The following is a 21,049-nucleotide window of genomic DNA, read 5'->3' as shown; positions in this document are numbered from 1 at the left end:
AAAACTAGTGACACTTGCTGCCTTCTAGCGAAGAGGGGAGGAATTTTTATGCTATTTTTTTTTCTTTTTTACCGACTGTTTTGAGAGTGCTAGGGGTGTGAAAAAGAAAAGGAGGCGATAAGGTTGGGAAAGGAGGAGGAAACGGACGCCACGTCACAAGATGAGAGAGAGAGAGAGAGGGTCGCATCACATCACATCACATGATGCTGCTGGGGCTGCAACTGAAGTCCACGGCCCCCTTGTGCAAGAAAGAGGAAAGAAAATTCCAAAATTGCTTCACGCACCCCCCCACCCACACACCACGCGTCCTCCACCGTCCGATCTCCACCGCCCACAGCCCACACCACGGTGGGAACGGGAACGCGGCCTCCCCTATTCGGCGCAGTTGCTATACGTACCCCAGCCTCGTACACAACGCCTTCCCCCTCCCCTCCTCTCCTTTCCTCTCGCCCACCGGAATCCTCCTCCTCCGCCCCTAGGCAAGGCAAGGCTAGGATTGCCGCCCGCCGGAATATCTCCCCCACCGCCGCCGCCCTCCCGCCGGCCCACGGGATTGGATTCGCCTCTTTACAAGGCCTATCCTGCCCTCTCTACTACCACCCTTATCGATCTCTATCTGGTTTCCTTTACCTTTCGATTTGATTCAACCACATCGAAATCGATTCTATCTCTACCCGCGACGCGATGACCACCTCCTACCGGTACTGCTTGCTAATCCCGATCCCACCTTCCTCTCTCTCTTGTGCGCTCCATCTCTTGTTATTTTACTACTATCATCTTCAGGGCTTGGCTTCGATTCGTTCTAGGTTTTTCTTTTCTTTTCTTTTCTTTATATATACTCTTGGTGTTGTTCTTGTATGGTCCGAAATGATCCATGTTGATTGGGGCTCTAGACTGCACAGGCATATGCATCCAATATCTTCTTCTAGGCACAATTAATTTAATTTCTTGTGTGACTCTAGGATCTAACCTCGATTGGTGGATGTTAACTGCTAGTTCCCTGTGTTGCTAGTATGTTCTCTTCATCCTTCACTCATTACATGTCATCTAAAAGGTACATGTTTCATGTTTCGGCGGTTTAGGGAGCGTTCTTATACTAAAAATCATCATACATGCCCTAATAAAAATTATATCTTCCCCCCCCCCCCCATTACTGCACCTATTGTACTGCTGGTGCCATAAATAAACCAAATCCGCATTCATCACTTGCTAAACAAACCATTGCAAACTGAGTTTGATTTACTCAATGTTATGGATGGTGCTTATCTAATTGGCATAACAAGCTTTGTGCGTCAGGGTTCATCGGTCATCATCCAGCTACTATATTCACAACTCGTGTGATGGATGTGCTTACGTGCTTTCCAGTGCCATGGGATCGTATTGTGGCCTTCATCTTGGTTTCTCCACCAATGTCCGTGGGGAGGAACCATGGCCAACAATGGAATTATGTTCTTCTTGTTGCTGGAGCACCGTTATCTTCTTCTCCTATTATTTTCTGTTGCCGCCTTCTTCTGTGCCAACCAGCCACACCAGCAGAAGTTGTGCTTCGACTGATGGTGGCGGGAAGCACAATTAATTGTGCCCTTCATTTCAGAGCATGCCGAAAAATCTCCTTCCCCTCTTCAGATTTATACTTACTGCCAACAATGATGAGTACCATACATGCTAATCGTATAGCTCCTTTAATAGCGAGTTACTAACAAAGGAGTTTAATTTTATGCCCTCCATGGGGGCTTATTTTTAAACGAATTGATTTTATAGTTAACGTTCGCATCACTCAACCAGGATGTATGCTTTAAGAAATATAACATGATTGCCATGTAAAACGCCTGATGCACTATTATCATATTTCTTGATGAGTTGGGTCCTGAAGAAACATTTTTTTCAGTTAAAATAGCCATCCATCAAACTTTTTTTTTGTTAAAGAAAATAAACTATGGCTGACAAGATTTCCATGTTCTTAATTGCTTTCAGTCTGGAGTGCTTTCTGATCTCTAAGACTAGTGTTCTCGTAGGCTAGGTGGTCACAGTAGTTTAACATGATGTCCATCTAGTATAACAGGACTCGTATTTTTTTTCTATAATTGATGCTAAGATTTATATATCTTCTCTTATCTTTTGTTTTAGTTAGTCAACATTTTAGCCTTACAAGCATAGTTTGTCGTATCCTTTTTGGAAAATAAACGGCCTATACTTTTCTGTTGATATCTGAGGAGGTGTATGGCCTGCGTCAAATTTATTCACCTGTGGTACAAAGGTTTTAGCTAGAATCTCGTGGGTTGGCTATGAATGATATGTGCAAGAATATATAATTGTTCCAGACATAAATTAAATATTGCCTGTCTCTTGTACTCTTTATATATACATCTTTATGCCATCTTTATTCCTTTTTTTTTCCTCTTGGTCTCAGGTGTATTTCACTTACTCTTTTGGATAGCATGGCTTATATCGGAACTACCTCTATGCTAACATTGTCTAGGTCTCATTAGCTAGATTAACTTAACTGTTTTCACTTAGTGGTGTTAGTCTGTAAAGAAAATGAATACCCAGTCTTAGTTGAGTCTTTTGTAAAAAAAAAAAATGGAACCAAAGAATGCAATTGCACTGGATGAACATGTGCTGGATTCTACTATCCGCAAGAGGAAGCGTGTGGGTGCTACTCAATGTGCTGAGGCCAATGACGCCCCCAACCTCTCTCAGAATGGTCCAAAACAGAATCTCGCTTTATTTCCTGATTCGACTGGACATAAGAAGTCCAAGATGATGTGCTCTGCCGATGACATTCTGGAGAGGTACAATAACTTCAAGATAAGCGGGATGCCTGTTCGTGTGATGTCTCACCAACATGGTGGATGGAGAGACTTCCCAGAGGATGTTGTCAATTCGGTACAGCAGAGCTTCCAGTTGAAGAGGCCAATTACTAGTGCAGTATTCCAGAACAGGCACATCCTGTTGGACTTCATGCAGATGGTTTGTTTAGATTCTGTGATGGCCATAAGCAAGCCAATTGCTTGGATCGATGATCATGGTAAATGCTTCTCTCCGGATTCATGTGCTGGAGTAATACCATCTGAACCTCTGCAGCATGGAAAAAATGAGTTCTTGAAAAGTTTTCATGATCTAAGCAGTAGTTATGAAGCTCATGAACATGATGGGATGTCTGCAGCTGAAAGCTCAAGTTCAGCGTCTTTTGATGCAGTGCTTTCTGATGTTCAGGAGGTCAATAATGTAGTGGAGGACAAACAGAAGGTACTCAATGAAAGTGGTGAAGTTTCTGGGGAAAATAAAAAGGGCCATTTAAGCCATATGAATGAAACTGCTGATGGGGCCATGCAAGCTCCTCGTAATAATCAAAGTGTCCAGCGTGCTGATTCAGCTGTTCGGAATTTGTTGTTTCAAGGATCAGGCCATCTATTTACTGAAAAAGACATCATCGGTATTTATAGAACCCCAATGCTAGATCAACTTGGGAGGTCCCGTTATAGTCTTTTCCAGAAGGAGGTACAAGTCACAAAAAATCAACGGGGAAATGCAAATGAGCGTTATGCATGGCTTGCTTGCACTAAGGGTACTATGGAGGAGATGATGATGAATGGTGCTTTGGAAATAGCAAAACCTCTGCAGGGTCCAATGTATGGTGTTGGGGCTCATCTTGCTCCAGCAAACTCCTCCAATATCTGGTAAATACCTTTTGTTTCTGATTTATTTGTTCTATGTGCTCTTACGCCTCTGGTGTTACTGCTTTTGTTTTGGATGTATAGTAGCCTATGTCTTACTTGAAGTTTGTCCACAGTGTTGGTTTATCTGATATTGACGAAAATGGAATCATAAGGATGATGTTGTGCCGTGTTATAATGGGGAATGTTGAGGTGGTTTTCCCTGGATCAAATCAATGCCAGCCAACCAGTGAAAGTTTTGACAGTGGTGTGGATGATCTCCAAAGGCCAAAGCATTACATCATATGGGATGCTAATGTGCATAAGCACATTTATGCTGAATATGCTGTTATTATCAAAGTACCTTACATGAACAATGGTACTATACCATGTTTTTTCCCCTCTCTTTTTTACCTTGTGTCGTTATTTTCCATTTGCCCTAGATAACTTATTTTATATTACTGTATGCTATTTGGTTACAGGAGATACTGCATCCAATATCTCTGAGATAAGAAATTCTGGTGCACTAGACAATCCAACCAAGGTATGCATATTATGGTTTAGCTGGTGTGCTGTTGTTCACTGAAGCATAATTCAGTTCTGTCATGTAGTACGTTTTGCGGGAAAATTGAATTTGTCTCACCTAGGCTTAATGATCTATTATGTAGTGTAGTGGAAAGGGTGAATGGATGCTTAGACTTGAAGGCGTGTTTTGTGCTTCTCGTTATGGGATTTGCTCACTTTATTAGCGAAATTTCCAGTTGGCGTTTAAATAGGTTCCCATTTATTACTGTTTCCGCAGTTAGTGTTCTTTAACCCGAAAAACATAAAGATGACAATTACTATATCTCTTTATATTTTGGTTATGGCCTATGGCAGATCCTTATTGAATTCCACTCTTGTATTTCTTGACTTGATGGTGATGGAATTTCATATTTTTCTTCATTTTTGTTGTTGATTAGTACCTTTTAATGTCTGATCATATATGGTAGTGGTGTAGGATGGGGGCGGGAAGATCAAAGAACTTTGCTTAGTTATGTGTTTCCTTCTTGCTGATGCTCTTTGGATGTAAATGAAATTTACTGAAATGGATTCAGGTTCTGTTGGCCCAATTCCTCTGCTTTTCATAATTTGCAGAAACTAATCCGGTTGATTTTTCTAAAAGAAAAACTGGTTCACAATTGAATGATTGATAATTGGCACTTAATGGGCGAGCTTAGTTGACCTTGATTTTGATGACAGTTTTAGGAAAAATTTCATCTTGTTAATTTGTTGCTTGCTTGTTGTGAGCAGGATGACAGTCTACAGACCATTGCGTCTTCAGGTGATGAACAACAAGCATGTATGCTTGGGCGTGCTCCAAGTCCAAGGTCTCCTAGTTCACCTTGGATGCCCTTTTCAATGCTTTTTGCTGCTATTTCCGCTAAAGTACCCCGTTCGGACATGGATCTGGTGCATAAATATTATGAAGAATTCAAGGTTATTTGTCCTTCCTTTGGAGATTTTCAGCTACATGCAATATTTGTTTGCTGGCATGCTAATTATGGTATGGTTTTTGATGTTAAAATAGAGGAGAAAGATAAGCAGGCCTGACCTAGTGAAGCAGCTGAGACAGATTGTTGGTGACAAGCTTTTGGTTTCTACAGTAGTGAGACTTCAGCAGAAGGTACTTCTTTTTTACTGTGCTAACTCTTTGTATACAGTTCACTTAGGATTTGAAGTCCTCCATCCTCACTCAATGTGAAGCCTGCTGTGTATATTTGAGGAAGCGTGGTACATGGAATTATGCAATCAGCTAATTGATTTTTTTCCCCAAAGGACCACATATCATGCTTAGTATGCAGCATGGAATCCGTAGCATTGTTTCATACCGTCTAATGTTTGAGTTTACCATTTACTAATTTCCACTATATTATTCAAACATATGTTTTTACTTACTATTGATACCTGCCGCAGTTGCCACCCATGGCAGCAACTGAACAAGCGCCAAGAGCACCTGGAAGGGGAGGAGGTGCTAGTCCGTAATTAAAAATGACAGTTTGCCGACATAACAAGCTGTGGAGGAGTCGGGTTGAGCAAAGAGAGCTCAAGGAAATGTGTGTAAAACGTTTGTGCCGTAATGCACAGACTTTAGCTCTTGACAAACAAAACTAGTCTAAACTTCCTTGTTGACAACATGTTGTTTGGTTGTATAACCATGCATGGTATTCTCGACTACCGGCTGTAGTGTTGTTCTTTTTCGCCGTCAAATGTAGCTGCGGCTTGAATTCATCAATATCTCCTGTGGATATTTCGTTCCCGTTTCTTGCAGCTTGTGTACACCATTGCCTTCATTCTGATCCTGGGGTGGCCTCGCTTGAACTTAGTAATGCTAGGTAGTAGTTGCAGCATGTTCCATGAAATGGAAGCAACAACTTGAGCCTTGATCTAGGTTTACAAAACCGCTCGGTTATCGTGGTTATCATATGTGGTGAGCTTTTTAGTTTTTGAAACCACGATATACCTACCACGCTGTTGTCATGGTAACCGTGAGGTGAGGTAATCTTGTTTGGTTAACCCTAGCTAGCCTTGATCATGTACCTACCACAGCCTTGGTCATGCACCTACCACGCAAGCAGAAATCTTTGACAAAAACTTGTATGGGCTGATCTGATGCTACCCACATCCATTGTTTGCGTTTTGGCTTATTAGCTGCAACTAGAATTTAAATTTTAAAACTTGATTTTAAGTTAATTTAAGGTTTTCTTTAACGCAGTTTATATTCTATTAGTATTAGGCTTTTTAGATTATATACTTAGACTATTGAAACAGATTATTTACTATACCATTCGAAAAATACATATTCTTATTTTTTTTTACTATTTGTTTTGAGTTATTTGTTAAGTTTATATATTAAAATATTTAATTTATCTATACAATTTAGTAGATAATTTACAACTACAATCTGATGAATAATCTGTTTTAAACCGAGTCAAATCACTAAGGATATTATATAAGAGTTTTATGTATAAATTATTTTTAGTTGCTTCGTTTATTTTTTCTTTGACTTTGTCAGCTGTAAAACAAGCGTTCCAGAAGACAGAAAATTAGTTATATATATATATATATATATAAAATTCAAGGCTGTTTTATATACTCCCTGTGTTTCAAAATAAGTGTAGTTTTGCACTATTCATATTCAACATTGGACCGTTCGTTTTATTTAAAAAAAATTATAATTAGTATTTTTATTGTTATTAGATGATAAAACATAAATAATATTGGTTTCAATAGGACTCCTTACGAGCGTTCTTTCTATCTACTATTATCTAAAAATAGTCAAGTTATTAATGACTAGACGAAACCAAAAAATAACCCCTTATGTACGAAATTATAGAAGATCCCCTTTAAGATCAAACAATTCCATCGAATTGAGTATGACTGTATGTGTGATAGCATCTACTATATCAGGAATATCAATGAACCCCATTCTTGCAATTGCTCAGGATACCCTCTTTTAGCTGCTAGGTCTATTTCTTAGTTCAAGATCCCTCTTAATAACTGGAATAAAAGAATTAGTAGATCTGTTCCGCCCAAAATGGGAATGGGCGCTAGGGTTATGAACTTATAATCATGGAATCGACTCGATCATCAGATTATAAGTTCATTCCATACCGGACCAGACCGTGCACATTCTTATTATAAGAAGTGGTCATTCGAGCCTATGGAAATAGGATACTCTGTTTACATAGAAATCCCCACGTCCTTACATTCTATTTAGGATTAGGAATAGGTGTAATCAGACCTGCTTTTGACATATCTATTCTATCCTTATTTGGGTACCATATGCACCTCTTTGGGCTTCTATTGAATCGAGAAATTGGATTGTATATCTTTTTGATTTTGATACATATAAGGTGTCCTACGGATAATGCAAATCGAAGCTATTTGATGTCTGACTCAGGCCTATATGACCGATCGAAATACTCCAAGACTCCACCTTTGTCATATATTCCATATATCACATTAGATAGATATCATATTCATGGAATACGATTCACTTTCAAGATATCACATTAGATAGATATCATATTCATGGAATATGATTCACTTTCAAGATGCATTGATGGTGAAATGGTAGACACGCGAGACTCAAAATCTCGTGCTAAAGAGCGTGGAGGTTCGAGTCCTCTTCAAGGCATAATACGGAGAATGCCATTCAATGAGCATTCCCCGTAGAAGTATTCCGGAAATCTGCGCCTGGCGCTCTCCTCTATCTTCTGAGGTCCTTAACCACTTCCCTGAGAAAAGGAGACAGTAAAAGCCAAAATAGACTAAATATAGCCTGAACGATCCTAAAAATCCCTCGAAGGAGATAATATAATAAAGAACCCAAAGCAGACGGTATCCTACTGCAAGGGTGGTCTTAAGAATCCAAAAGAGGTTGCTCAGAAGAGATAGATGTATCCCAACCTCTATTGCTCTCGCGTAAAGCCTTTTTTTTACGCGAGAGGAAAAAGTGACTACGAATTCCCCTTTTTGTTTGCGAATCCCTGTTTGTATCCTTTGAGCGCACGCCCATAAGTAGCGATCAAGGAAATCGATCAAACGATCCCAATACCGTGAAAGAGAAACTTCCCAGATCCAGGGAAGCTTATCATAAAGGGCTTCGACAAGGGGTTCTATTCGTTCTTTGAGCAAAAAGATAAAGATCGGATAGATTCGAACCGCAATTGCAAAGGTAATCACTACTATGCCAGCCTAAATCATGATCTTCACCAACTTGGATTTGGTTCTCTCGCGAAAATCGCGAGTTGCAGATATGAGAACCTTTATGTGTGACTATTTTTTTTAATTTTTTCATAATTTTTTCAAATAAAACGGACGGTTAAATGTTGGATACGGATATCCACGGCTGCACTTATTTTAGAACAGAGGTAGTATAATTCAAAGTTTATAAATTATCACCTGATCAAATGATATGTCTGTTAATGGATAGAACCGAACAACCAGTCCACATGCGCATCCGCAACCAACTAACAAAATGTGAATTATATATTCTCAACTTGAGCATGTCAGGGGAATGTTTTTGTGCTGGAGCACCTAGCTAGTACTGTATATAATTTCGGTGAGCTGATCAAATTTAGAGGTGGATTTGGCTGAATTATTGAACATATATATTTCGTCAAAAAACATATAAATTTATATCGATCCTTATATATATGCATATATGTAAGTATGGGACAACCTAGAGCTTACAATGCTAGTACTAGTCTGCAGGTATACCTAACCCTAACCAATCAGCTAATCAGGTCGATGGTTGCACCGTCACATCCGTTATTATACAGCCACCGTACGTACGTATGCAAACTCCTACTACATGCCTGCGCATGTGAAATGCCAGCATATATACACTGGCCTCTACTACTGTACGACCGTCAATTGTTGCCTCAGCTGCATTTTATAGGTGTATGCATGTACTGCTGTACAGGGGGTGTTTAAATCCAGGGTGTAAAATTTAGACGTGTCACATCGGGTATTATATAGTATAGAGTGTCGTATGGGTTGTTCGGACACTAATAAAAAAACTAATTGCAGAATCTATAAGTAAATAGCGAGACGAATTTATTAAGCATAATTAATCCGTCATTAGTAAATGTTTACTGTAGCACCACATTATCAAATCATAGAGCAATTAGGCTTAAAAGATTCAACTCGTAAATTAGTCACAATCTGTGTAATTAGTTATTTTTTAGCCTATATTTAATACTTTATGTAGGTGTTCAAACATTCGATTTGATAGGGTATAAAATTTTTGTGGGGAACTAAACAGGGCCATAGTCATATATTTATGCTGGCTTCTACTTCCTCCTTCAATTTATATATCCTCTTTACATTGATGCCATACATATGATCTCTTCATCTGCCGAGCCATTTGAAGTGGATATACATATTGACATGGAATAAATAATTTATATGCTCGCTCGCCGAGAAGGAAACTGAAACATATATTTGTTAGTTAATCTGAGCCTTGGATGAGCATTAATTCATACATGTATACCGAAGGAAGAACTACATGAAGGAAGAGTTGTGACTAATATTTATAGACTGAACTAACCGCACATGCAGCTTAATGATAAACAAGCACTAGCTTAGCTAGCTAGCTGCATTACAATCCGTGTATGATTAGTTTGTTTCATACATACATACACATATAAATGAGGGGAAAAATAAAATCTGTTCATAATTTTGTCCTCTCATTAGAAGGCTTAATTGCTGGCTGGTTATTTGGCTAACGAACCCACATGCCATATGAATAAGTGGTTTAATTTTTATCTGATTGCGCAGGTTGCAACCAAATGCTCCTAGATTAATTATCACCAACAGATAAGGTGAGGCCAGCGGGATAAATTAACTACTTGTGAGGTTGGGTATGTTGAGTCTTCAGAAGTCGTTATATTTTGAGATAAAAGTTAAACTTCAGCGGTATTTAATTTATATTTTGGAACGGGCGAGTAATTACTTTGTGGATATATATGCTTAAGCTAAGTTAATTTGTAGGGTCGGGCGTACGTGGATGGATAAGATTATAAGAGAGGGACCTGAGCTGATGCTGCAGATGATAGGGGCCACGAAAATGAAATGTGATACATATATAGCAGAGGGGAGAGACTATGTATCTAGCTGCAGCCTGCAGGTTTATATCAACCTAGCTCTGGAGAAGCAGACAGAGAGACAGACATACAGGCATCATCCTTGATCCCATGTTACACGGGGGTCTCTCTGTCCGAAACCTGAATGTCCTTGCATTGCGTTGCATTGCATTGGGGCCTTCTGAACTACTACTCTAATTAATCATGTCGTCCACATGCATGTGCTTGGCTGAATGAGCAGCTGCAGCTTGTTAATTAGTACTCCAGTTTGCTAACCCGGCCGTCAACGGATATGGGAGATTATTATCCCTTGCCATGTTCAGACAACAGATATGTTTCGTAGCCGTGACATAGAAACTACTAGTTCAAACTGCAGATATATATGGATAACAACTCTGAAATCGTAATCAATCGCCTTGCATGGCTGCTATGGCAGTGGGTCAATGCAAGCAAGAAAGAAAGATTAATTAACTTGTATGTGTAGTATTCGCACAGCCGTTCCAAACACCACCTAATTAGTTGTTAATAATTAATAATGTACTGAACTATCAAGCAAATTAAGCTAGTTCCATGAGTGAGTAGGAGTACGTCAGTACGTGGCCCGTGACGGTAGGTAAGGTTCCCTTTCTTTCCTTGTCAATCGATCAATCTGCTTTCCCTTCCTTTCATCCAGGGAATTCAAGGATCCAAGAATATGTACACTTTGCTAGCACTTGCCTTTAATCCATCAGTCCAACTAATTCATCACACAGTTCAGTTATTAGGGAATTATATAAGCCACCACCACAAATTAATTGGTTCACAATATGTGTCCAGCTAATTAAGATCAGGTACCGCTAATTAAGATCAGGTACCCAAGTATAGCATATGTTTAGTCCAAATTAAATTAACTAGTTCATGAGGACTACAGCAAGTAGGTAGCTTACCAACTCTATGGGTGAAATTAAACATATGATCTTTTTGTGTGTTTTGAGTGTTAGTTTTCGACTATCATGTCTGCTTGCATATATAGATTTTTATCGATCAAATTTTGTGATGAGCAGAGCAGTCACTGCCGTGCTAGCTAATAACTAACCTGTGCGTAGTGTGTATACGTATTTTCTCATAAATGATTTGAGATGAAAAGAAAAAGCAGAGGAGAGGAGCTAGCTAATTAAGCTTGAATTATATAGATAAGTGCAGTACACGTAAGTACGTGACAGGGAGCGATGGAGAGACGAAAGACGGCGACTGCACAACAGATGAATTGATGGAGTATGTATTTAAAAGCCTCGCTGGCGATCGATCGATTATATTGACTGAAGAGTAATCTCTGATGGATCGATTTTTGAATCCCAAAATTAAACGATATGATATGATAGAGACATAGCCTGTATCCAAGTTATTCAGTTATACAACTACTAACTCCTGCTGAACAAACCTCATGAAAACTTTTAAGCCAAACAAGTAATTAATCATGCATCTCATGAGCTCACAAATATTATATGACGCAACCAAAGCTAGCGTAGCTAGCTACTCTTGAAGTGGAGGAAGGAAGAATATACATGTGCATATGTATGTATGGTATGATAAACTTGACTAATTATACCATTGGATCATTGTTAACCAGAAATGGTATAAAGAAGACGCATATTTTTCTTTCTCTTGCGACGGTGGGCATGACAGAGACGCAGCATATATAGATGGATGGCATCCGACCAACTCCAATTGGCGACGTCGTCTTCCTTCTCTTTCCGCCCGCCACTTCATACCGCCCTCTACTCTTGTTGCTTAGCTACCTAGCTAGCTAGCTTTCCTCTCCACTCCATCCACCCACGCACCTCAATCGATCGATCCTCCATGGCGGCGGCGGTGCTGGCGGTGCTGTGGGCGTGCATGATGATGATGAGCCTAGCTCCGGCGAGCTTGGCGGCGTCGGGGTTCGAGGAGGTGCCGACGATCGCGTTCGACGAGGGGTTCTCGCCGCTGTTCGGGGAGGACAACATGGTGAAGTCGGCCGACGGGCGCACGGTGAGCATCACCCTCAACCGCTACACCGGCTCCGGCTTCATCTCCTCCGACTACTACCACCATGGCTTCTTCAGCGCCTCCATCAAGCTCCCCAAGGACCACACCGCCGGCGTAGTCGTCGCCTTCTACGTACGTATTACTAGCATTCATTCTAGCTCGGTGATCGATCAAACCATGCATGAATTGATCACGATATATGTATTGATTGCTGGTGATGCATGCAGCTGTCTAATGGAGATGTGTTCGAGAAGACGCACGACGAGCTGGACTTCGAGTTCTTGGGCAACAGGTACAGGCACGAGTGGAAGATGCAGACGAACGTGTACGGCAATGGCAGCACGGACCGTGGGCGGGAGGAGAGGTATCTGATGCCGTTCGACCCAACCGCCGACGCCCACCGCTTCTCCATCCTCTGGCACTCCCGCCTCATCGTCTTCTACGTCGACGGCGTCCCCATCCGCGAGGTCCCGCGCACCGCCGCCATGGGCGCCGACTACCCCTCCAAGCCCATGGCGCTCTACGTCACCATCTGGGACGGCTCCACCTGGGCCACCGACAACGGCAAGTACAAGGTCAACTACAAGCGCGGGCCCTTCACCGCCGTCTTCTCCGACCTCGTCCTCCGCGGCTGCACCGCCCGCTCCGACATCCGCCTCGCCACCACCGCCGACGACCAGGACAGGTGCGCCGCGGCGGAGGAGGACCTCATGGAGAGCGACGAGTACTCCTCGACCATGGCCATGACGGCGAGGAAGCGGATGGCGATGCGGCGGTTCAGGCAGCGGCAGATGCTCTACACCGTGTGCTACGACACCAACAGGTACCCGGAGCCGTTCCCGGAGTGCGACGTCAACATGGCGGAGCGGCAGATGTACTGGCAGTGGGGGGAGTCCAAGGTGGTTCGCCCCCGCGTCCGACCACGACCCGGCCGCCGCTCCAAGCGCCGCCCCTCGCCGGAGGCCACGGCCATCCCGCCGCCCGTGCTCGTCTCCTTGCAGCAAGCTGACTAGTCTTTGATTAGAATATTCTATTCTATGATGAGGCTCTAGCTCCATCATAATTCTTTGATTAATTTTGCTTCCTTCACATGCGTACATCGATCATACTGTAATTAGTACCCCCTGATGATAGAGATTAATTTATTGTTACTGCTGCTTCTTCACGACGAACAGTTATAACCGTGGTCTTAATTAACCATTAACTATAAATCTATCAATAGGTAATCCTTTGTTGGTTTATCCTATTTGATGTCGATCTGGCTATCTGATCATTGGTACAAGTATGTTGTTAGTTGGATTGATGCTTAATTAGTTAGTGATGGTGCGATGATGGATTGATGAGAAGAAAGCAGCTGCATATACAGAGGTACTCCAGTTGCTTATTTGGTCACAATTGAATTACGTGCTACTACTAATTAATTGCGGTGGTTAAGTGTGCATGTGGGAGTTGAGAGTGAGCCGCGCGCAGGCAGTCTGCAGTACGTTCGATCCAACTCAGATCAGATAATCGAAATGCGTACTTGTTGTGGTTGATGAATGATGATCGTATTCGTATAGATATAGCTAATATATTCCAGCCAGCTCTGCCCTGTAAAGTTAAGTAGAGGAGATAATGATGATGATGATGCAAATTCATCCCATCATTATTGGCAGTATTAAGCTATAATTAGGCAGCTGATGCTGCAATGCATAATGCTTGTTCCAACTTCTCCATCCATCGTCTGCATGCGCTGGTGCTTTGCTGTCTTCCATTTCCACCTCCTTTTCCCTCAACCTTTTGTTTTTGTTTGGCTCTGCCTCAGGCTCAGCTGGGTTGGTATTATGCGCACCGAAAGCAAGCATTGCAAGGGCATTGATTCAATTAAAGACAACTAATTATACATTAATCCCCAGGACCGTGCATATTATTCCATCGCTTCCCTTCATCCCAAATACTACATTACATATGTGTTGTACTATACTATAATGATGATTCCATAATGATAATAATGTTGATAGGTACTCTACATGGGGTTTGTAATCTCTGTCCCAGCAGGCAGGCATTCCCCTTTTGACAAAAATCTGAAACCACTTGCGGTTTAAAGCCCCCTTTCTCTAGTGTCTAGTCTGGACCCTGCATATCGTCCAATCCATACACAGATTGATAATCCCCGTTAATTTTCTCCTAACACAATACTACCACATAGTATATTTCTTTTCTGTGCATTCCAAACAGCCCAAACAAACCCCTGTTTGTAGTCTATTCTACCTGCCCTCGTTGTATGTGTGGGGGCGATGTTCATTCCCCCCTTTTTTCCTCTGCACGAAAATGTTGGCTGGGTCGGCACCTAATAAACATCCTTTACGAAAAAAAAAGAGAAAGAGAAAGAGAAAAGGAAAAAGAGAGAAACGACGCGAGTTTATCTTATCACAACAGGGTAGACAATAAAACAAAGAGCATGTGACGACTGCTTACATTTTCCCGACATAAAGTACACCCCCTGTGACAAACAAATCAAACTAGCCCAGCATTTCACTAATCATTCAATCATTTTTTTAATGCAGTATCAAACAAATACTAATCCACAACTTTTACTACTTACCAAAACATTGACCCACGCAAAGCTCTTACTCCTACCAAGTCAAAAAGGAAATAAAAGCATTGTTGAAAACAAAGGCACCTCCTGATGAATTGCCCATGCTGCTTTTCCCAATATTATACCAAAATGCTGGAAAATGGACTCTAAAACTATACAGACAAGAAAAATGCAACCACCATGATTCAATAACAATGGCTTCTAATGCTACCAGGTCAGTGCACAGATGAACGGCTTGTACCACTTAAACATGACATTATCAGTTGCAAGAAATGCTTCAATCTTATCTTGTGCAAGAGGAAAAATACAGCAGAATAAATGCAAATGTGTTTTCAAATAACACTGGTGAAAAGGACTTCGATTGATTCAACCTGTCTTATTAAGCATATCATATAAGTTGCTGAGTTCAGTGAAGTTATGAGAAGTGCCCTCACTTTCCCGTTCGGCTACACCGGCAGGAATCAATCAATGCCAGAATCTGAAACAGTCAAAGTTACTTAATTTTGGAATCAATACAGTGTGGCAGACTGCCAGTACTACCAGAAGTTAGTTGCAATCAGATAGAGCAGGCAAGAACAAAAAAAAAAAGCTATCAGTAGCTACAACACAAAGTAGCTATCATACAGATTTGACAAGTTACCATTGATCAATTCTTACGCCTGCCAAACCTAGATACAAGCAGGTAAACCCCTCGGGTAAACCGTGTTTCATAGGTGGAAGATTAGTATCCTCCCACATATAGGGTGACGTTTCAGTATTGTTTCAGCAAAATGATAGAACATAACATAGACATAAGGGTAGGTGATGATGTGGGAGTTTATTACCGAGATCCCAGGGTACCTTGACAAATGGTGGCTAAGTATGTCCTATTGTACCTCATCATCCTGTATGGTGTGATGACAGGAGGCCCATCTGTTCTGTAAGGTTAGCCATGTTTTCAGCTTTGGTCCATCCATTCCCCTGTTGTGTTTCCTTTTGGTCTAGTACACCTGAATCGACTTCATCATTATCAACAGATAGAGGGCTAGCCACCAGGAACTGTTCCCAGAAAGAATCAATGATAGCAGGAAGTTTCTGGGTGTCATCGTTGTACAAAATCTCATCAGTCTCAATGGGAACACTATCATCACCTTCTTCAGGCAAAGAGAATACACCCTCAGGACCAGGCATTTCAAAGCCCCCTCCAGGAATATCAACATTTTCTTCAGCTACTATATCTTGCAAATCTGGGAATTCCAGAATATTGATATCAGTTGGGCCTGGAGCCACAGCCTTCGGAACAGAAGGCACCGCACTCATGTTTGGAACTTCTTTGGGTATGCCGTTGTCCAAAACAACTGGGCACTGAATCTGAGGAGTCGAAGTTGAACAAATAGCTGAAAGTCCAGAGCTTGTAGCTACATATGGCAAACCTGAGTTAGCTGGGACCTCTGCAAGGGTAACACCAGAATTCCGAGTTGATGAAGAGCTGTCAAGACCTTGACCATTTGGCATATAATTCTCAAGAAGGAAATTATCTGAATTGCCCATGGATTCAAATCTATGTGAAGAATCTAGCTTTAGGATCTTCCTTAGCATCGCTTTGGCTGCTTCATTGATCATAGGTTGATATTTTACTATTTGTCCATCCAATGAAGCACTTTCAGAGTCCAACGAACCATCCTGCTTTGGTAGCCTCCTCTTTTTGTTACTAGCAACTATTCTTCTTCTGCTGTTTTCGTTTTGCTGTACAAATTGTGCTAGGAAGCCAGGACTATGCATTGCCTTAGCCAGGAAAGACATCATTTGTTGTTGCCGTTGCTCCATTCCTTGAAGACGCTTGCCCAAAGTCTGCAGCTGATGATCTGTTGTCTGCTGTTGTTGTCTCAGCCTGACAAGTTCCTGCATTAAAACATTTTTATCCCTTTTGAGCATCTCAATCTCTTCTTCCATCCCAAACTTCCCCACTTCTACGCAAGCAGGTACAGGAGCAGCTGGCAACTGAGGCTGCTGAACTTGGTTGTTTCCATGAGTTGGTTTCCTTCTGTTGATGGTCTTCAGTAGATGCTTTTGTCCTCTAAGAAAACCTTCGTTTGCAAACTCCCACCTATCTGGATCAACTTTCCTAAATCCCTGCTCATAAGTGCACCAATGAGATCGTTAGAGGCCGGCTAACGTACATGGCACAGTGTATCTGCCCGGTACAAGTACTTCTGACTGAGTGTTATATGATTACAGAAGTAGTAATATCATTAGAAGGGCTAATGTAAATAGCACAGTTTATCTGTTCGGCTTAAGTGATTCTGAGTGTATTAGCAGGATCAAGAAAAGATGAACCAAAGAAAAAACAGACAAGACAACCAGTACAAACTGTCCATGATTCACTTAAAACTGTTTGTAGTTCACAAGGAAACAGCTGATTGGCCACATTAGGGAAGAAAACTACCACAGGATGCACAAGCAGTACTGGTGTAATAGATATATTTGCAAATGCCATAAAGGCCCCAGCCAACTGAATAGGACCAATAAATTGCTAGTTGCAAAAGCACATATCAACCGTGTGTTTGTTAATTCAGCTTGAGAAAAACTTATATCGGCAAGAAGAAAGTTATCTATCTTGCCTGGTAATAAAGTTCTAAAAGATCAGACTCAAATCTCATATAGGCTCATTAATCCATTAAGGTGTAGTTACTTCTGGTTCAACAATCATCAGAAAGGTGCAAACTACAAACGATCTCATAAAAACCGTCTACCTGAAATAGACAGTCCTTCACAGGAGGTATCACAGATGGTGATTTTGAAGCAGTGGTAGTTGCACAATTGATGACAAAACAAGAATACCTATATCTATATGTGCGTGAAACTATGAGCTTTCGGTTAGCATTTAAACCTGCTTCGCGTGAGGATGCTTTGTTCTCTGTGTAACTTGTTCATTCTTGTTTAAAGAAGACGTGAACAAGTAAGATGTACATACTCAAAAAAACCAACTTTTTCATTCTTGTTAAAAGAAGGCATGAGGAATTAAGATGTGCATACTGTAATTGTTCAAGAGAGACAGTCAAGCCTCTGCAGAAGTGCCATAGATGTTGGCTCATTAAATATATACGCTGTAGTTTGGGGACGAAACCTCAAAATTTTGGACTGAATAACTATGAATAAAGGTACGATGGCCTAACAAAACCATAAGATGTATCAAGTGCTGTAGAATTAAAGATGGTCTAAAAGTGTGCTGGATTAGAGTTATGAATCCCCCTAGGTGACATCCAGATCTACGGTGCCCCAAAAGGGGAAAGTATTAAAGCCGGTCGATATGTGTGTCACCAAAGAATGGAATCCGGAGTAACTAGTCTCCAATAAGTATTGAAGGTAGCAAATGAAAGCAGTAAGTATCGTGATGGTGGATTGTGCGAAGTAAGAAATAACTTCCCAAAGCAGCTAAAGCAATAGTGGAGGGATCCTTGTGTATTTTGAGTAGAGTAGGAAGAAAGAGGAATGGGGGGGGGGGGGGGGGGGACGTACGTAGGTGTTGAGCTGCCTGACGAAGGAGGAGAAGTTGCTGTGCTTGAAGTACTTGGGGAGGAGGTCGCGCGCGAACTCGGGGGTGTTCCACACAACGAAGCTGTTGTTCCCGGGGCCCCATGAGACGACGGCATCGGTGGCCGGGTCGTCCACCATCTCGTACGTCTTCATCAGGAACGGCGGCGGCGCGGTCGCCACCCCGTTGCTGACCGCCGCGCCGGGCGGAGGCGCGACCGCCGTCGTCACCGCCCCGGCGGCCGCAGCCGCAGCAGCAACGGCGGCCTCCATGAGGCGATCCGTATGGGGAGGCGTGGTGAGGGTCAGGGGCGCGACAGCGTGAGCATGGGTAGGGTTAGGGGGAGGCGTGGGATCGGGGCCCGTGGGTAGGGGGGGATTTGAGGGTGGGGAATTTGGGATTTGGGTTGCGGGCGGCGCTAGGTTTTTTGGGGGCTCGTCGTCGGCTGCTAGTGGGAAGGAGACGAGACGAGAGAGAGAGACGGCAGGCCGCAGAGAAGAAACCAACCCATCCACAAGAACAACAGGGGATGGGCCTTTTCTTTTCTTTTTTCTCCGACGAGGGTGTTTCTGTAATTTTGCTCTTCTTTGCTTTGCCGCTGCCGCTGCGGCTGCGACTGCGACCTACCTAACGGCGCTGCCCCGTCGCCGTCCTCCACTCCGCCGTAAACATATCTGTATCAATCCTTCCGTTTGTTTGTTCGCACGCCCATGAAAATTATCCCTCCAAATAATCTGATTTTTATCTTAAGAATAACTTTTTATTGTTTTCCTTGCGGTCACCTTTTCTTAATAAAAAAAAACTTTTTTTATAACAAACAACTATTGTAGAAACCAACCTATAATACAAACATGTATGACACCTACACCTAGCTAGACATATGTCATACGATTGATACATTGCATATACGCATGAAAGCGAACTTCAGGCAGGCAGGGGTCATCTCGCCACTATCCTACTTACTCATAGCCTTATCCTACGTATTCTCTCCGTTCCCAAAAAAAATAAATAAATCTTAACACAAACATGTTCGTTTCGTTGTAAATTGTAATATGATATATCAAGGGCATTTTTAGATCCATTTGAAATAGCAAATAGCAAATAGCAAAAGTTTTGGTGGCAAAAGTTTTGGCATTGCAAAAGTACTAGTTGGTGTTTAGATGCATCCTAAACTTTTGCCATTCTAGCACTTTTTAGTGGAGAGAGAGAGGTCCCAAAGCACTTTTTGGCACAATTTGCTACTATGGCCTAGCAAATGGTAAATGGCAAATCGCCAACTTTTGCTACTAGTGTTTAGATCCAAAATAGCAAAAAGTGCTCCAAAATGGCAAAAGGATCTGAACAGGGCCTCACATTTATGCGTAGGTTTGTTTTTGAAATTGATGAAGTACTTACTCCCTTTATCAAAATAAACTAACCTCGTCCAAGACATGAAACATTCTAATACAACGAATCTGGACAGTATGTCTAGATGTGTTCAGATTCGCTATAGTAGAGTGTGTTACATCATGTACGACATTATTTTTTTTATAGAGAGAGGACAACCTTAGCTTAACTATACAGAGAGATAGGACTAGACATGTGATGTGTCTGTCCCGAGAAGATATGTCAGTGGACTTCATCTACCAAAAGCATCCTCCTTTTGAGATTGTGAATTTGGATTCGTCTTTCTTTAATCGAAACACGTTTAGATTCATCCAACCCTATCTGATCCCACTCAAAAAAATTGCTATTGTGCTATCTTCAAACATGGGTTTTGCCACATATGCCATTCTGCATTTTAGCTTCGTTAAATTGCCACTTTCAAATAGATGTTACATGCTATAGTGTCCTTGCCATATGAATGGACGGAAATGCCCCTTGTCCTCTTTTTCTCTTTCAAGGCTTGGACCGTTGTCATCGCGTGCTGCTGGAGAGGGACATAGACATGTGCATTGTATCTAGCCAGCCCGCTGTTGGCACCCCATTGTCGAGCCGCGCGTCGCCCGGCTACACAGCCATGGTTCTTCTAATCTTTATCGCTCCTCCTGCATCAGCGCGACGGCGAAGGCCGTTGAAGAAGGACACGGACGAGGACGAATGTACGACAACGGTGGTTGTAGTTAGGTGGCATGACAGAGGTTTGGCGGGGGAGGGGGGATGAAAGTGGCGGTACATTAAGTTGGTGACAGTGGAGCGTAGGCCGACGTCGGTGAGCCGGGATGGTGAGCATGACGTTTGGTGGCCGCTGGCAAGCACCTCCAACATATGTTAAAGGGAAGGGAGAAGAAGTCTAAGATCATGTTCTTTTCTCCAATAAGAGCTGGATGAAGATTAAGATTTTCATGGCAAACTTTTCAAACTGCTAAACGGTGCGTTTTGTACGAAAACTTTCTATATGAAAGTTGCTCTAAAATATCATATTAATCAATCTCTTAAGTTTGTAATAATTAAAACTCAATAAATCATACGTTAATACCACATCGTTTTGCGTAAAAAAACTTAATCTCCATGTTTATCTTTGAGAGAAAAGAAAAACACCTAAGGGCATTATCGTCTGCGATGATATTCTAGCGCAACACCTAAGGAGTAGTAGATATCAATTGACAGTGGCAATTTAGCAATTTACTCGATCGCCAACTTCATCATCGTCTTCCTTGGCCGCCGCCACATTCTCTTCTTC

The 21,049-nt window shown here is 41.9% G+C and overlaps 3 protein-coding genes across 8 annotated transcripts; 2 read left to right on the top strand and 1 right to left on the bottom strand.

Moving 5' to 3' along the window:
• The first annotated feature begins 425 nt into the window (after positions 1 to 425).
• LOC4334829 (probable inactive poly [ADP-ribose] polymerase SRO1) lies at positions 426 to 5,955 on the top strand. Of its 6 annotated transcripts, none has more exons than XM_015775449.3 (8): positions 426 to 701; positions 963 to 1,011; positions 2,411 to 3,680; positions 3,794 to 4,035; positions 4,139 to 4,200; positions 4,950 to 5,135; positions 5,227 to 5,322; positions 5,613 to 5,955. In XM_015775449.3, exons 3-8 carry the CDS (start codon positions 2,581 to 2,583, stop codon positions 5,679 to 5,681), a joined length of 1,755 nt encoding a protein of 584 aa, XP_015630935.1. In that variant the 5' UTR covers positions 426 to 701; positions 963 to 1,011; positions 2,411 to 2,580; the 3' UTR covers positions 5,682 to 5,955. The 6 variants fall into 6 exon arrangements, with proteins under 6 accessions (XP_015630935.1, XP_066164810.1, XP_025879885.1 ...); XM_066308713.1 differs by having other exon boundaries at positions 1,297 to 3,680; XM_026024100.2 differs by having other exon boundaries at positions 963 to 1,054.
• Positions 5,956 to 11,896: 5,941 nt separating this feature from the next.
• LOC4334827 (probable xyloglucan endotransglucosylase/hydrolase protein 30) lies at positions 11,897 to 13,550 on the top strand. The gene is made up of 2 exons (XM_015772763.3): positions 11,897 to 12,427; positions 12,523 to 13,550. Exons 1-2 carry the CDS (start codon positions 12,128 to 12,130, stop codon positions 13,306 to 13,308), a joined length of 1,086 nt encoding a protein of 361 aa, XP_015628249.1. The 5' UTR covers positions 11,897 to 12,127; the 3' UTR covers positions 13,309 to 13,550.
• A 1,791-nt stretch (positions 13,551 to 15,341) lies between these two features.
• On the bottom strand, positions 15,342 to 18,902 carry LOC4334826 (heat stress transcription factor A-1-like). The gene is made up of 2 exons (NM_001402327.1): positions 18,372 to 18,902; positions 15,342 to 16,985 (listed from the first exon to the last, which is right to left on the bottom strand). Exons 1-2 carry the CDS (start codon positions 18,657 to 18,659, stop codon positions 15,753 to 15,755), a joined length of 1,521 nt encoding a protein of 506 aa, NP_001389256.1. The 5' UTR covers positions 18,660 to 18,902; the 3' UTR covers positions 15,342 to 15,752.
• Between the last annotated feature and the right edge of the window lie 2,147 nt (positions 18,903 to 21,049).

Source organism: Oryza sativa, chromosome 3 (genome assembly GCF_034140825.1).
Source record: "Oryza sativa Japonica Group chromosome 3, ASM3414082v1".
Classification (NCBI taxonomy): Eukaryota; Viridiplantae; Streptophyta; class Magnoliopsida; order Poales; family Poaceae; genus Oryza; species Oryza sativa.
This window is presented reverse-complemented; position numbering and strand designations above follow the sequence as displayed.